This window comes from Saimiri boliviensis, chromosome 20 (assembly GCF_048565385.1).
Source record: "Saimiri boliviensis isolate mSaiBol1 chromosome 20, mSaiBol1.pri, whole genome shotgun sequence".
Taxonomy (NCBI): domain Eukaryota; kingdom Metazoa; phylum Chordata; class Mammalia; order Primates; family Cebidae; genus Saimiri; species Saimiri boliviensis.
Window position 1 is genome coordinate 32,885,482 of NC_133468.1, and position 16,526 is coordinate 32,902,007.

The 16,526-nt window shown below is 49.2% G+C and overlaps 1 protein-coding gene across 9 annotated transcripts in view; it reads left to right on the top strand.

Moving 5' to 3' along the window:
- The window catches only part of CUX1 (cut like homeobox 1), a 471,463-nt gene that overhangs the window by 248,717 nt on the left and 206,220 nt on the right, over window positions 1-16,526 (top strand). For all 9 annotated transcript variants that reach the window (XM_039460712.2, XM_039460705.2, XM_074390309.1 and 6 more), the window contains one exon: window positions 5,701-5,779. In XM_039460712.2, coding sequence (XP_039316646.1) covers window positions 5,701-5,779 — 79 coding nt within the window. The remainder of the gene's footprint in view (window positions 1-5,700; window positions 5,780-16,526) is intronic.

Genomic DNA, 16,526 nt, shown 5'->3' on the forward strand with positions numbered 1-16,526 from the left:
TAATCATTTAGAAGACAATCTTTTACTTTTTTTTTTTTTTTTTTTTTGAGACGGAGTTTCGCTCTTGTTACCCAGGCTGGAGTGCAATGGCACGATCTCGGCTCACCGCAACCTCCGCCTCCTGGGCTCAGGCAATTCTCCTGCCTCAGCCTCCTAAGTAGCTGGGATTACAGGCACGCACCACCATGCCCAGCTAACTTTTTTTTGTATTTTTAGTAGAGACGGGGTTTCACCTTGTTGACCAGGATGGTCTCGATCTCTCGACCCCGTGATCCACCCGCCTCGGCCTCCCAAAGTGCTGGGATTACAGGCTTGAGCCACCGCGCCCGGCCCAGAAGACAATCTTTTAAATCGTCTCTTTTCAGAAACCTCATGGTCCATTTGCATGGTGACTAATTAAACTCACTGGCCTGACCGTGTTCCTCAGGACTGGGCTGGAGCTTCCCTGTGTTAGTGGAAGAGGGCATGGGGAGAGGGCTGGGAACTGTGGTCCCTGTGATGCAGCTCCTATGAGTGGAGGAACACTAGGGTTTGGTTTTTATGCCAGTTTACATAAAACGACATGGACACACGTGGAGTGGTTTTTTTATTATTATTATTATTGTTTGTTTTTTTGTCTTTTTGAGACAGGGTCTCTCTCTGTTGCCAGGCTGGAGGGCGGTGGCATGATCTCGGCTCACTGCAACCTTCGCCTCCTGGGTTGAAGCGATTCCCCTGCCTCAGCCTCCCGAGTAGCTGGGATTACAGGCACGAACCCAGCTAATGTTTCTATTTTTCTAGAAATGGGGTTTCACCGTGTTGGCCAGGCTGGTCTTGAGCTTCTGACCTTGTGAGCCACTGTGCCTGGCTCGATGGAGTGGTTTATAAGGAGCTGAGAGTTTAATTGGCAAGAAAGGAAAGAGAAGGTAGAAGGAAGAGGCTCCCCCGTACAGAGACAGAGGGAGGGGGGCTCCAAATCTGAAAGCGAAGGTCCCCAAGTGGAGTGGAAGGCAGCCAGGTATATACAGACGCTGGAGGAGGCGGCGTCTACATTGCACAGGGCTTAGGGAATTGGTTTGACTAGGTATGTTATTTACGTAGCCCACAAAAAAACTGGGCCTCCCACCCTCGCCTTTTAATATGCAAATGCAGCACGGCCTAATGTTCTACACATGTTGATTTATGTGGGGGCAGCCATGTTGCCAGGGCCATGCAGGGACAACAGCAAGAGGACAGTGGTGGGAATTGCCATGTGGGGTGGACCCAGTTTTTAATGGCTGGTATTTGCATATTAAGGTTGCTGACTGGGCTTTAAGAGCCAGGCTTTACAAGAAAGGCTTTCAGATCAGCTTTAAAGGAAACAAAAACTTTTCCTCCTTATCTGCCTAAAAGAATTTCTTAGTAACTCATGCCACACCTGTATCACTTTCCCAGCGCTGCTGGAGCCAAGGGCCACTCACCAAGTGGCTTAAACATCAGAAGTTTATTCTCTCTGAGTTTCGGGAGGGCAGAAGTCCAAGATCCTGGTGTCCACGGGGCTAGTTCCTTCTGAGGGATGGAGGGGAGAATCTGCTGTGTCCCTGTCCCAGATTCTGGTGGTTTCCTGATCATCTCCATCTTATAGATCGTCAGCCCAGTCTCTCCTTCATCTCCCTGTGACATCCCGCCTGTCTTCGTGTCTGTCTCTGTGTCCAGGCTTCTCCATATCAGAACCTATTGGATGCGGGCCCACGCTAATGACCTTTCCTTATCTTGATCACCTTGCAAAGACCCTACTTCCAAATAAGGTCACCTTCACCGGTATTGGGGGTCAGGACTTCATCATCTCTTGGGAGACACAGTTCAACCCATTACAGCCCCAAAGTGTGCCATGTGAATTACCAAATTCCACGTCCCTGGGAATAACCGAGGCAGGAGGACAGAGATCAGGATCCTTCCAGATCCCAGCCCTTGCCTGTGGGAGACACAGCCAACCGTCACCCACCATCGGAATCCCTGGGAAATGAGGGGCCCTCCGTAAGCAGATCCTAAGCCAGGAAGAAAAACCTCTGTATGGCCATCAAGTGGTATGGACAGCAGCCAGGGCGTCTGCCCAGCTTTCTGGACAGACCCTGCTACCCACCTGCCTCTCTTAGAAGAGCCCCCAGGAAGTGTTCCAATTCATCTAGAGAAGTAACTCCAAATCCGTTTCTTACTCCAGAGACATACAATATGTGGGCTTAGGTACAATTGAAACAATGCCATTTCGACAGTTCCCAAAATTTGTAATAGATAATTGAGAAAGGTACATGATACGACAGTGAAAGAAATCACAACGCGCAATCTTACATACAGGTTGATTTCGAAGACGTACATACACGTGTTTTAAACAACTTGATTGAGATACATAATTCACATACCATATAATTCACCCGTTTAAGGTCTGCAGTCCATTGACTTTTAGGATATTCACAAAGTTGTACAGCTGTCACCACAGACCCTTGTAAAACATTTTTTAAAATTTATTATTATTATTTTTTAATAGAGATAGGCTTTCACCATGTTGGCCAGGCGAGTCCTGAACTCCTGACCTCATGATCCACCTGCCTCAGCCTCCCAAAGTGCTAGGATTACAGGCATGTGCCACCGCACCAGACCGTTTTTTTTTTGTTTTTTTGTTTTTTGTTTTTATTTTTTGAGATGGAGTTTCGCTCTTGTTGCCCCAGGCTGGAGTGCAGTGGCACAATCTCCACTTACTGCAGCCTCCACCTCCCAAGTTCAAGCGATTCTCCTGCCTCAGCCTCCCCAGTAGCTGGGATTACAGGCATGTGCCACCATTGCCCGGATAATTTTGTATTTTTAGTACAAACAGGGTTTCTCCATGTTGGTCAGGCTGGTCTTGAATTCTCGACCTCGGGTGATCCACCCACCTCATCTCCCAACATGCTGGGATAACAGGCGTGAGCCACCGTGCCTGGCTATAAAACATTTTCATCACCCCCAAAGGAAATCCCACACTCTTCAGTTGGCATCCACCAGCCCCTCCTCCCCGCCCACCCCCAGTCCGAGATCACTCTAATGTATGATGCATCTCTCTCTCTTGTTTGCTGGTACATCAGCATTTCATGCAACTTTTTTTTTTTTTTTTTTTTTTTTTGAGACAGAGTTTCACTCTGTTGCCCAGGCTGGAATGCAGTGGCGTGATGTTGGCTCGCTGCAACCTCCGCCTCCTGGGTTCAAGCAGTTCTCCTGTCTCAGCCTCCTGAGTAGCAGGGATCACAGGCGTACGCCACCACACACCCAGCTAATTTTTGCATTTTTAGTAGACATGGAGTTTCACCATGTTGGCCAGGCTGGTCTCGAACTCCTGACCTCGTGATCTATCCACCTCGGCCTACCAAAGTGCCGGGATTACATGCGTGAACCACCACACCTGGCCAGTAATCACAACTTCATCTTATTGGGTTGTGGTGGAGGTGGGGGCAGCAGAGGGGGTGGTGGTGGAATGTGTCTGAGTTCCAAACAACTAACCTCAAATTGGAATCCTGGTGCACAACTTGTTAGAAGTTGGAAATGCTTGCACTGCCCTAGTCTGCTATGCGTTTGATTTTCTAGACCCAGCTCCCACTAGGCCTCATCCCGCAGTCCTGAGCGTCCCACATCCTTAGTCAGGGGACCTCTCTCAGCCCTTAAACTGCCAGGTGGCTCAGGTGAGAGGCCCTGTAATTAAACCACATCCTTTGCTTCTTAAAAATAACATTGGAGGGCCGGGCGCGGTGGCTCAAGCCTGTAATCCCAGCACTTTGGGAGGCTGAGGCGGGTGGATCACGAGGTCAAGAGATCGAGACCATCCTGGTCAACATGGTGAAACCCCGTCTCTACTAAAAATACAAAAAATTAACTGGGCGTGGTGGCGCGTGCCTGTAATCCCAGCTACTCAGGAGGCTGAGGCAGGAGAATTGCCTTAACCCGGGAGGCGGAGGTTGCAGTGAGCCGAGATCGCGCCATTGCACTCCAGCCTGGGTGAAAAGAGCGAAACTCCGTCTCAAAAAAAAAAAAAAAAAAAGAAAAATAACATTGGAGACAGCATAGTTCAAGGAGGGGACAGAAGGAATATATAATTTCGCGTCCTTTGCCTGAGCCAGTATGAAATCGGTGCGCGTGCAGTCTTGCGTGCTTCAGCTGTGAAGCGTGATCTGTTGTCTCAGCAAATGTGTAGGTAAGCTAAATATTCTAAGAGGTCGGTCCAACCATGTCAGGCTCTTTGCATGTGCGTCCGGCATAGTCGATGAATAGACGTCCACGTGGAAGAAACTGGCTCAGCTAGTCAGTTCACAAAACAAACCAACCCTGGCCACTGTCGCAAAACCTTACCAGTTGCCTGATCTGGGATCCCGGACACCGTGCTCGGTTCGCCTTGTTCTGAGCCTCACGTCAACTGTGTGTGCTGCCGATCTCTCCAGCACCTCCATCTCCTCCTCAACACCCGCAGCCACTGCCCAGCGCATCTCACTTGGATGAGAGCAGTGAGGTCTGAGTGATCGCTTCCTCCCTGCCCGCTCCTGTGTTCCTTCCACCCTGACTGCTGTCCAGGTGGTAAGGGTCACCCAGTACCACATGCCCTTGTGCCCCTCATGATCTAACCCCACTTGCTTGTCCAGCTGTGTCACCCACAGCTCCCGCATATGTATCTGCATTCCCACCCGGCAGACTCTCACGGGTCCCCATGCCCCATGGTGTGTTGTAGCCTCCCGTTGGTGGGCTCTTAATCTGGACTTCGGGAATGGAGCACACGCTGACATGTGAATAAGTGTCTTAAAACGGAGAACATGTAGGCCGGGCACAGTGGCTCACGCCGGTAATCCCAGCACTTTAGGAGGCTGAGGCGGGTGGATTACCTGAGGTCAGGAGTTCAAGACCAGCCTGGCCAACATGGTGAAACCTCATCTCTACTAAAAATACAAAAATTAGCCATGCGTGATTACAGGTGGTGGGCACCTGCAATCCCAGATATACTCAGGAGGCAGACATTCCAGCTATCTCTTGAACCTGGGAGGCAGAGGTTGCAGTGAGCCGACATCACGCTAGTGCACTCTAGCCTGGGCGACAGAGGGAGACCCCGTCTCCAAAAAATAAAAAAAGAATTTTATGAAATTCTTTCCTCCGGGCATTTGAATGTGTTTTTCCCTTTATATGCAATGTCTTACCCGTCCACCTGAGTGAAATGCTTTGTAAGACTGCTCCAAGGTCACAACTTTCTTTCCTGAGGTTCCCTTCCCCCTGTCATCAAGGATTTAATTACTTGTTAATTACATACCTGTTTCCCTCCTAGACCCTGAGCTCCTGGGAGTAGGAGCTGTCTCTTCCTGTCCACCCCTGGCCCTCAGCAGTGTCTAGCACATGGCTAGCCCCTAGTCAGTGCTTGCGGAAGAAAACAGACCAGGAAGGGCGTGCCAGACCATTCTTCTCTGTGAAAGACCCACCCAGTGTTCCCTGCTGTATAGTGAATGGCTCTATACTCCCAGATCTCTGCTTCTCCCTCGTTTACCTTCACGAACTGGGCCCTTTTGTGTTTGCAAGGATTTCCTCTAAGAGGTTGAAGCCCAGTTGTCAAACATGTGCCTGGACGAATCAGACTTCTCCTTGATACGGGAATTCACTAGATGTGTAATGCTTTGTAAATTACCTCTTGACAGATGTTGAGCTCTTTGTTTTTCTTTTCTTTCTTTCCTTCTCATTCAGATTGATGCACTGAGTAAAAGAAGCAAGGAAGCTGAAGCAGCTTTCTTGAATGTCTACAAAAGATTGATTGACGTCCCAGGTAAGCCCTGGCACTGATGGCCCACCAGTGGGGAACTTTGTGTCTGGTGAATTGGTGGGTTTGGGGCTCATTTTTATTGCCTTTCCTGAGGAAAATAAATAATACCATTAGTCACAACTTCCCCCAGGAAACCAGGGAGTGCCTCACACTTGAATCCTCCAAGACCCAGTCTTTGGATATGGAATTTGATGCACTTGTTGAAGGACTCATGTAATCTCTAGGGAATGATTTCATAAAAGCAGGGACCCAAATCTCTGGGGCTACAGCATAAAACACTGCACATACCACAGAGGAAATACAGATCCAACACGTGTGTGCTGTGCAGAAGTCCCTTTCACTGTCCATTGCCACCTTCAGGACTTTAGGAATGGCCCTACCAAGACACCTGGAGTGTCCCGCTCCCCCTGCCAGGTCATCCAAGATTAGTGGCCCCAGGCAAGTCCTTCACTTAAGGGTTATGGGCAGAGGGTAACTTATAATCCCTGCAGCTACAACCAAGTATTTCAGTTGTTTCTTTTGTGTTTTTTTTTCCCTAAGTTTACTTATTTATTCATTTTTGAGACAGGGTCTCACTCCGTCGCCCAGGCTGGAGTGCAGTGGTGCAATCTCCGCTCATGGCAACGTGCACCTCCCAGGCTCAAGCGATCCTCCCACATCAACCTTCCAGGTAGCTGGGAGGCGCATGCCACCACACTCAGCTAATTTTTGTATTTTTTGTACAGATGAGGTTTCACTGTGTTGCCCAGGCTGGTCTCCAACTCCTGGGCTCAAGCAGTCCTCCCTCTTCAGCCTCCTAAAGTGCTGTGGGATTATAGGTAGGAGCCACTGCACCACCTTTAATCATTTAAAGGGATAGAAGAATTAAAATTTAAATAATGTTTGTGACGCGTTCTGAGAGGTGATGGCTTCTGATTCTCTATTCTGGAAAAGTGAAAATGCATGTTTCAAGTGCCTTGAGCTCTCTGGTCCTGTCTGTGGGTCCTCAATTGCCTTAGAATCTCGAGTAAAGTGACGGATATAACCATGTGGTGCCCAGCTCAGCCCTAGGGAGATGCTGATCAGAAAATTAGGAAAGTCATTTGATGTGTTTCTCCACCAAGCAAAGAATTCGAATTACCACCACCCGCCCCTCCCCGCCAATTACAGTTGTGCACTTGCCCTCGTTAGCAGTTCTCTGAATATCATTGACGTCATCAGAGCTACGTTAACAGAGCGAGGCAGACACAGGTCTCCTTTGTACCTGTACTTGGGTTCTGATTCAGGTCCACCATGGGCTTTGCTGTCCCCTCTTGGAACTGGGATTAAAAGCAGTCGCACCAGGACGACAGAAAGCAGCTGGGACAGGGAGTAGGGAGATCCAGATTCTCCTTCCCTGGACTTGTTAAGAGTTCTTGATGACATTCCTTTTCCTCTCTGGACTTCAGCGCTGTCATCTGTAAAATGGAACCGATGGAACAGGGTTGGGGAACAGCATAACCGTAGAGAATGGTTTGCTTTGTTCTCAACTTTTACTCTCTTGGGAGCTTATCTAATTATTAGTTCCAAATTCTAGCCTTTGGTTTTCTGTGGGAGTTTGTATCCGACTAGGAGTTCTCTGAAGAATCTGACCGAGCCTCATGAGGAAACTCCTTCACAGTAAAATGAACGGATCAGAGAGTTACCGCTGGAGGGTGTCCAGGTTCTTGGTGTTTTGAACAATGAATTGGACAAAACGCACAAAGCAAGGAAAGAATGAAGCAACCAAGGCTGAGATTACTGAAAACTCCACAGGTTGGGAGTGGGCTGAGCACCTGCTCAGGGGCACAGATGCAGAATCTTGTCACCCCCTAGAGGTTTCCCGTTGGCCAATTGGTGTTTACCCCATGTAAATGAAGTGATGGCCTCCAATCAGGCCGATTGGTTGTAGAAAGCAACCAATCAGAGGCTGAAGGGAAGTTACAAAGGTCACACTCCTAGCAAACATCTTGATTGGTTGTGGAAAGTAACCAATCAGAGGCTAAAGTTAAGTTGCAAAGTTGTACTTCTGTGCAAATGAAGCTTGGCTCTGCAGTCAGTCTGATTGGTTGTAGCCAATCAGAGACTGAAGTTACAAAGTTACCCTCCTATGCAAACATCTGATTGGTTGTAGAAAGCAACCAATCAGAGGTACTTTCGATTTCCCATCTGCAGGGCAGAAAAGGGTGGGGGTTTGCAAAGGAAGTAGCCTCTGGTCGTTTTGTTACTTAGGCGTGGAAAGTGGGGCTTTTCTTTCGATTTATTTCAAGGAAGTCAGGGTGAATTGGCCTTCGGTTTTCTGCCTGCACACCCTGTTCTCCTGCCTCAAGAGCACACTGACCCTCAGGCATCAGCAGCCTGGCGGGTATCACTGGCATTTTCTTGTGCGTAAGGTAGTGGCTGAGAATTTTCACTCTGGACTATGTCATGTCCATGCTGACGCAGGCATAAAGAATTTACAGAAAAGGCGTGACCTGGGCTTTAAGAAGTCTTATTTTGTGTTGCGAAAGAGTTCATTCTTTGACTTTTCGTTGCTTCCTCGGGCTCAGGAAGGTTCTGCTCCAGCCTATTTCCAGAAGTTCTTGCTACCACTTCTGGGAGCAGGGTCCCAAAAGTGAGCGTTTTCCAGCTGAGAATTTTGTCCAGTTGGTGACTTAGTCAATAGAAGACTGACCCACTTCATTTTTGCCAGAGACCCAAAGACTCTTTAGCAGCTGTTTTCAAAATAATCTGTAATCTTTTTCTTTTTTTTTTTTTCTTGCTGTCACACAGGCTGGAGTGTAGTGGCACAATCTCTCCTCACTACAGCATCCACCTCCCAAGTTCAGGAGATTCTCCTGCCTCAGCCTCCCACATAGCAGGGATTACAGGTGCCTGCCACCACACCCAGCTAATTTTTGTATTTTAGAGAAATGGGATTTCACCATGTTGGCCAGATTGGTCTCAAACTCCTGACCTCAAATGATCCACCTGCCTTGGCACTCCAAAGTGCTGGGATTACAGGCATGAGCCACCTTGCCTGGCCTCACTGCTGTTTTCTAAATAACCTGTAATCTCTTTTCAGAAAGTGGAATTTGCACGTCGGTTTTTCCCTAGTGAAATTTTTCAACTGGGCAGCCACTTTAAAATGTTGCTTAGGTTTCTTTCTCTGCAGTTATGTTCTGTGTTAATTTCCCAGAGAAAAAGAAGAGACCATTCTCGTCAGCATTCTTCTTTATCTGAGTAGACCTTGTCCATGCACATGTACAGATTTTATAGAATTTTGATCATAGCATGTGTATATATTCATATTCTGCCTTTCTTGCTTAATATTATGATTCTTATTACCCTAACAATTTTCCTATATTGGTGGTATTCTTCACAGTTTTTATTTCTGGCCAGGGAATTGAAGTGTGCAGTTTAAATTGATGAATGGTGGGAGTAAAGAATGTTTGATATTTACTATAATACTAAAAGTCAGTCAAAATACATCTACATTCCACGTAGATAACTTTCACCTACCGCCTCCCAGGTATTTCTTACAAACGCTGTGATCTGCCAGATGTAAGCTAGTTGCAAAGCAGGAATGGAGATTGGAGCACTCTCCCTGTGTTTTGAAGTCTGATTGTTGCTCAGAGGCAGTCATTCTGTGGCTGAGGCTTACAGGAACGGCCCGGTCAATAGCGACGATGCATTTACTGACAGTCACTCAGTTGCGCGGAGTCGGGGTGCCTTAACTGTCTGCATACTGCAGGCCGTAGTCCAGTGGAATCCAGAAACATTTGTAGGATGTGGTAAATTCTGCTAGTTGCAAGATACTCCAACTCACACTGTCACAGAAAAAGGGAGACAGCCCTTGGCAATAATGCAACAGGCATTTCAGCTATGTGCCACGAAGCCCCATGCCTGGAGCACAGGGAGAGCTGGCAAGCTGACCCCAGGAGCGGCGGAGCCAGAGTCCCACCCAGCCTGAGAGTGACAGACCCTTGGCCGAACCGGCTCCCACCGCTGCCCCTTCCTGAAGTTTTATTTATTTGTGCATTTCCTTGTTGCTTATCTCTGGGTCTCATTAGAGTGACAGCTCCGTGAGGACAGGGCTTTGCATTGTGGCTTTCTGCCCAGCACCTGGCACGCAACAAGTGGGAAGTGGTGAATGACTGAAGGAGTCAGTTGACCCAAATCCCCAGCACTCCCCAAGTCCTCAGCCCCAGGGTTCTCCAGGGCTTGCACTGGTGACTCCGAGAGCTTTGTCCCTGGTCCAGGTCTCGCTCCTGAGTGCCAGCCTGCATATCCAAGTGGCGCCTGGACTTTCCTGATAGGATGGTGTGGCGGGCCTAACACCCACCCGTGTTTCCGGCAGAGGCTGTCTTCTTGCTGCATTTCTTCTTTTGGCAGACGGCATCACCTCCCACCTTGCTGCTCATGTTCTGATCTTTTTGTTTTTCTTGAGATGGGGTCTCGCTTTGTTGCCCAGGCTGGAGTGCAGTGGTACAATCTCAGTACACTGCAGCCTCCACCTCCTGGGTTCAAGCGATTCTCCTGCCTTAGCCTCCTAAGTAGCTGGGATTACAGGCACGCACCACCACATCCGGCTAATTTTTGTATTTTTGTTAGAGATGGGTTTTCACCATGTTGGCCAGGCTGGTCTCGAACTCCTGACCTCAGATGGTCTGCCCACCTCAGCCTCCCGAAATGCTGGAATTACAGGTGTGAACCCCCACACCGGGCCTGTGTTCTGAGCATTTTGTCACCGACTCTGGCCATCGGACCTCTAGGATGTGTCTCTATTCCAGCCACTTCCTTCCACGCCACCTCCTGCGCTACACTTTGCAGTTCACGTTGATGTGAGTCTAAGCACTTGCAGGGCGGCCAGACTCTTCCTGGCTAATCTCCACTGGCCCCTCTGGGTTAACCTGCTGAGATGTCGCTTCCTGACAGAAAGGCCTTCCCAGCCGGTTTGGGGGACCCTTCCCGTGCACACACCCTGCCCTGGGACCCTACCCTTCGCTCTATCATAATTCCTTGGTAACTTTGGCAGAGACTGGTTCAGTGCAGTTTTGCCCTAATTACTTCCTTTGTGTCTACCCCAGTGCCTGCCATGTGGCAGAAACTCCATAATTTGCTAAACAAATGCAGAAATGAATGAATCAAATTATTTCTTCAAAACACTCTCGGAGTGTTTTTTCTGGACTCAGGCTCTAACTGTTCCCACTGAACCACCCTCCCGAGGTTGAAGCTTCCCAGTGAGGGCGAGCACTGCGGAGCACTGGGACTAGTCAATTGCAAGAGAACAGAATGTATTTTTATTGAGTTGCAGCAGTTTAATAGCTCTCCAAACGCTCGTTTTACTTTGGTGTCACTCTATAAAGATTTACATGCCTGCATAGACATTTATACAGCACCTAGCATTTGGGGTTGCCCAAACCAGCACACACGTTTCTGAAACCTTTGGCTTTGGGGCCAGCCCTTGGTAGCTACGATCTCTGTTTGGTTTACCAGATGTCACACTGGCATTCCAAGCCCAACACCCAGGGTAGGATCTCCCTTCACCTCAGCTCATCCCACATCATCACCCAGCACCCAGGGTAGGGTCTCCCTCCACCCCTGCTCTTCCCCCACCACCCCACCCGTCCACTTCTCCTTCAGTGTTCTGGCTCCTCCCTCTTCTTCATCTTCCACCTTCTGAAATCTCCTTCATATTAAAGACGCCAAGGCCGGGCACGGGTGGCTCACCCCTGTAACCCCGGCACTTTGGGAGGCCAAGGCGGGCAAATCACCTGAAGTCAGGAGTTTGAGACTAGCCTGGCCAACATGGGGAAGCCCCGTCTCTACTTAAAAAAAATACAAAAATTAGCGAGGCATGGTGGCGGGGACCTGTAATCCCAGCTGCTTGGGAGCCTGAGGCAGGACAATCACTTGAACCCAGGAAGTAGAGGTTGCAGAGAGCCGAGACGTCCAGCCTAGGTGACAGAGCAAGACTCTGTCTAAGAAATAAATACAATTAAAAAAAATAATAATAAAGACACCAAATAAGCATTTAGCAGTATGGTAGCATTGAACCCTCGTGGTCCTGACGCTCCCTCTGAGCAGGTTTGATAGTTCAGACCTTGAGGTTTCTGGTCTGTTCATTTGCCGCCAGGTCGCTTCTCATTCCTTAGTCAGTTTTGTGTTATCAGACTCCCACCTCCCTGGGTATTATTTGGGTCAGTGCCTGAGACCCCAGCACCCCTCATCCTCCCACCATACCCCCAGGGCGTCAGGAACAGGCTGAGCCCCAGGAATACAACAGCCAGATCAGTTCCCGCCCTGGGAATATAGAGCCTGGTGAGAATAATATGGGCATTACAAAGTAAATGTGACCAGGTGCAGTGGCTCACGCCTGTAATCCTAGCACTTTGGGAGACTGAGGTGGCCGAATTACTTGAGCCCAGGGGTTCAGGACCGGCCTGGGCAACACGGCAAAACCCCAACTCTACAAAACATACAAAAATTAGCCATGCATGGTAGTGTACGCCTGTGGTCCCAGCTGCTCAGGAAGCCTGGGTGGATCACCTGAGCCCAGGAGGTTAAGGCTGCAGTGAGCCAAGATCATGCCACTGCACTTCAGCTGGGGTGACAGAGTGGGATCCTGTCTCCAAAAAAAAAAAAAAAAGAGAGAGAGGAAAACATTATTGCATAAATAACAACTGAATTTTAGGTGCAATAAGCAAAGCCCCCCAGGCAATGAGAGTATAGAATAAGGTGAATCGAGCAGGAGCAGAGGCAGTTGAGGTGTCACTACTGAGGCCAGGAGAAGCCACATGAGGCAGTTTTCTGCCCAGAGAAGACAGCAGCAAGTAGGAGCTGGGACGAGGAGGAGACCAGCAGGTGAGGAGAATGTCGGGTCAACAGAGCTTGGTGAGCAGAAGAGGACCCGGGAGCAACCAAGTCCCGTAGCAGCCAGATGGAGACACTGCAGTAGTCAGAGGGGCTGCGAATAATGACTCTGGGAGGCCGGGTGCAGTGGCTCACTCCTGTAATCTCAGTTCTTTGGGAAGTGGAGGCCGGAGGAGTATTTGAGGCCAGGAGTTCAAGACTAGCCTGGGCAACATAGCAAGACCCCATCTCTTTTTTTTTTTTTTTTTTGCGACAGAGTGTCGCTCTTGTTACCCTGGCTGGACTGCAATGGCGCGATCTCGGCTCACCGCAACCTCCGCCTCCTGGGTTCAGGCAATTCTCCTGCCTCAGCCTCCTGAGTAGCTGGGATTACAGGCACGCGCCACCATGCCCAGCTAATGTTTCGTATTTTTAGTAGAGACCGGGTTTCACCATGTTGACCAGGATGGTCTCGATCTCTTGACCTTGTGATCCACCCGCCTCGGCCTCCCAAAGTGCTGGGATTACAGGCTTGAGCCACTGCGCCCGGCCCAAGACCCCATCTCTTTAAAAAAAAAAAAAAGATAAGTAAAATAAGCAGCTTCTGTGTCTACTTCGAGACCAGCCTAGGCAACATAGCAAAACCCCAATCTCTTAAAAAAAAAACAAAACAAAAAAACTAAACAAGTAAAATAGGCAGCCTCTATCCCTTACTGTAATTAAGCAAGAAATAAATGTCTTTCTCTCAGATAGCTGGGAATATTCTGGAATGACCGCTTCTTACAGGCTCTTGCATAGCTGGAATTTTACTGAGTTCTGAGCAAAATTATGACAGTCTGCATAATCCATCAGTAATTAACCTTGCGTGGGTGACTTGCTCTTGCTTCTTGATACTTTTTTTTTTTTTTTTTTTTTTTTTTTACAATGAGCATGTATTTATTTCTGCAATGGCAGGGAGCATAAATTAGTAAAATATTCAACTTGCAATCTTAGTTTCTGAATAGGCCTTATTAATGTACTACGGATAAGAACTTAGCCAAGTAGATGCTTGTAAGTAAGTATGCAGCACAGCCGTGACTTTTCTGTTCCAGAAACATCTTAGTAATGGTTTGGGGTTTTTTGTTTGTTTGTTTGTTTAAGCAACGGGGTCTCTGTTGCCCAACCTGGAGTGCGCTGGTACAAACACAGCTCACTTAACAGCCTCCTGGCTCAAGCGATCCTCCTGCCTCAGCCTCCTGAGTAATGGAGGCTACAGGCACACGCCACTATACCCGGCTAATTTTAATAAAAACTTTTTCATAGAGATGGGGTCTCACTATGTGGCCCAGGCTGGTCTCAAATTCCTAGGCCAAAGCAGTTCTCCTGCCTCAGCCTCCCAAAGTGCTGGGATTATACAGGCGTGAGCCACCCCACCCAGCCTAGTAATGGTGTGTGTTAAAGAGTTCCTAGGTAGAAGAAAGACTAGGCACTACAGAACTTCCCTGCTTTGGCTGCGAAGTTCCCTGGAAACATCTCTTCCCCAGTTGTCCTTGCCTCTGTCTGTGACCCCGCTATCAGAACCGCATTTTACTGCTTGCTAAGATGCGGTTTAGTTCCTACAGACACAAACCCTTCAAACATAAAGGCAGTGCCTGGAAGGGTTTATTTTAAGATTTAAATCTTAGGAAGCACATTACCAGTGATATAAAATATTCATTGACTCATGAAACACTGCAAGAAGTCGCTATTTCGTGACTGACTTGCCGCCCTTTATTTCCATAGGTTAACTGGCCTGCCTTTGTCAAAAGTAGATGTAGGTTTTTCGGAAGTCCTAAAAGAGAACTGGCTGGAAAGAGTGCATTTGTAGGCCATTCCATTTTCAGAGGCTGCTCCCAAATGCCCATGATCCGAGGTGCCCCCCGCCCGGGGGAGATTTCATTTTGGATGTAGGAAAACCGTCTCTCCTGGTGACTATCCTCGTCGGCCTAGCATCTGAGAATCTCGAAATAAAGTGGAATGTCATCATTTTTGAGAACTGCTTTTTAATGCTCCTCCAGGAGAATAAAATAGCAATCTGGTTCCTGGTGCCTGTTACTTTCAAGTGAGGACACATTACAGGTTAAAATTAGAAAACAGTGTTCTTTTATACTTTCTCCGCTGCCTGCCCCTCACTCAAGGATCCCATATTAAGACTCCTGGAAAAAAAAAAAAAAAAGTGACAGAATCGGCCGAACGAGGTGGCTCACACCTGTAATGCCAAGCCTTTGGGAAGCCAAGGCGGTCGGATCACCTGAGGTCAGGAGTTCAAGATCAGCCTGACCAACATGGTGAAACCCCGTCTCTACTAAAAATAGAAAAATCAGCCGGGCATGGCGGCACACGCCTATAATCTCAGCTGCTCCGGAGGCTGAGGCGCAAGAATCTCTTGAACCCGGGAGGCGGAGGTTGCAGTGAGCCGAGATTGTGCCACTGCACTCCAGTCTGGGCGAGAAGCTGTCTCAAAAAAAAAACCGGAGGGGCGACAAAAGCTTACGATTTCATTAGAAATAGCCCCTGGTTTTCATGCCAAGGTGTTCATGGATGCAATACTTGGTAGCCTTCTCGAAGGCGACAGAAATGTGGCCGTTGCAGCCTGATTCTGGAAGGTGACTCCAGTCCACGTATTCCAGGGCCCCTCTAGAGAGCTCCCTGTAACTTCAGTAGCGGGAGACACGCAGGAGGATCCCTTTACAAATCCTCAGTTTGCCTTCCTAAAACATTTTCATTCATGTGCTTAAGAAGCAATCACAAGCCCCAAACAAAACACGACAGAAAGAGGAACTGGGTCTGGAAGAACAGAGAGCCCCGTGGGTGGCCGCGAGTGGGTGGCCGCGAACGCGCTGACTCCTGCCCGAGCCTCAGGCCCCGGCCCCAGGCTGGTCCTGAAGCACCCTCAGAGGACGGAGGACGAGGCTGTCTGCTGTGTCCCAGTTACGCTCAGGCCCAGCATTAGGGGAACTGGAAAGCAGGCATGGCAGCTGTGTCCCTGCCTTCCCCGGGCAGGTGAACAAACCTGGAGCCCAGGCCGCCCCTCCGTGTAGGACGCTGTATGTCTGCGGGCTGAGGACTGGGGTACCAGTGTTCTAAAGGCGGGCAGGCACAAGATGGGCGTCGGGCCCGTCGCTGCCAGCTCTTGCCGGCTGCCATCATTTTCCCATGGCTTTTCCTTCTCCATCCATCCTCCCCCGGTCCCTGGACACAGCAGTAAGCATGAGAGCTCCTTGGATGTGACTTGGGGACTCCTCCTGGGCGTGCTTGTGTGGGGAGTGGAGAGGTGTGTCGTTGGTGCCCCGCTTGGCCGTGACCGGGGTGGTCCTGGCACGCCGGGTATCTAGACAGCTTTTCATCAGTCGCTCATCAGCATGCTAATTGCCGTATGACTAATTATGCCCTGAATTCCAGTTGATTTTCTTAATGAGACAGCTGGGTTAATTATGTAATCGTATGATTACATTAGCCTAGAGTGCCCTGGCGAAAAGTAGCGTCTGCAGTGCTCTGATGTCATCACGGGGATGGTGCTCACAAGGGGGACATTCACCCTCAGGCTGGTGGCAGGGTACGGCCCCCGTCACCCGCAGAGCACACTGTGCAGACACGGGCTTCGAGTCTATTAAGATTGGCCTTTTCAACCCTCACAACCTGCAGGGAAAGCAGTTCAGCAGCCGCGTCCTCACCACCCGGCGCCCTTTCCAGGCCCACCTCCGAATCCAAAACCCACCTGCAGGGCTCTGCAGCTCTTCTGCGATCCAGCCATATGTCCTTGCTTCTCACGGGACCTCTCTACACCAAGGCCGCTGGGCTCTGTCAGGGCATGCCAGCACTTCCTTTGCAGGGATCCAAAGAACTCAAAGAAACTGTTTGCATTCAAGTCCCAGTGCAACTTAGTTTACGATGACATAGA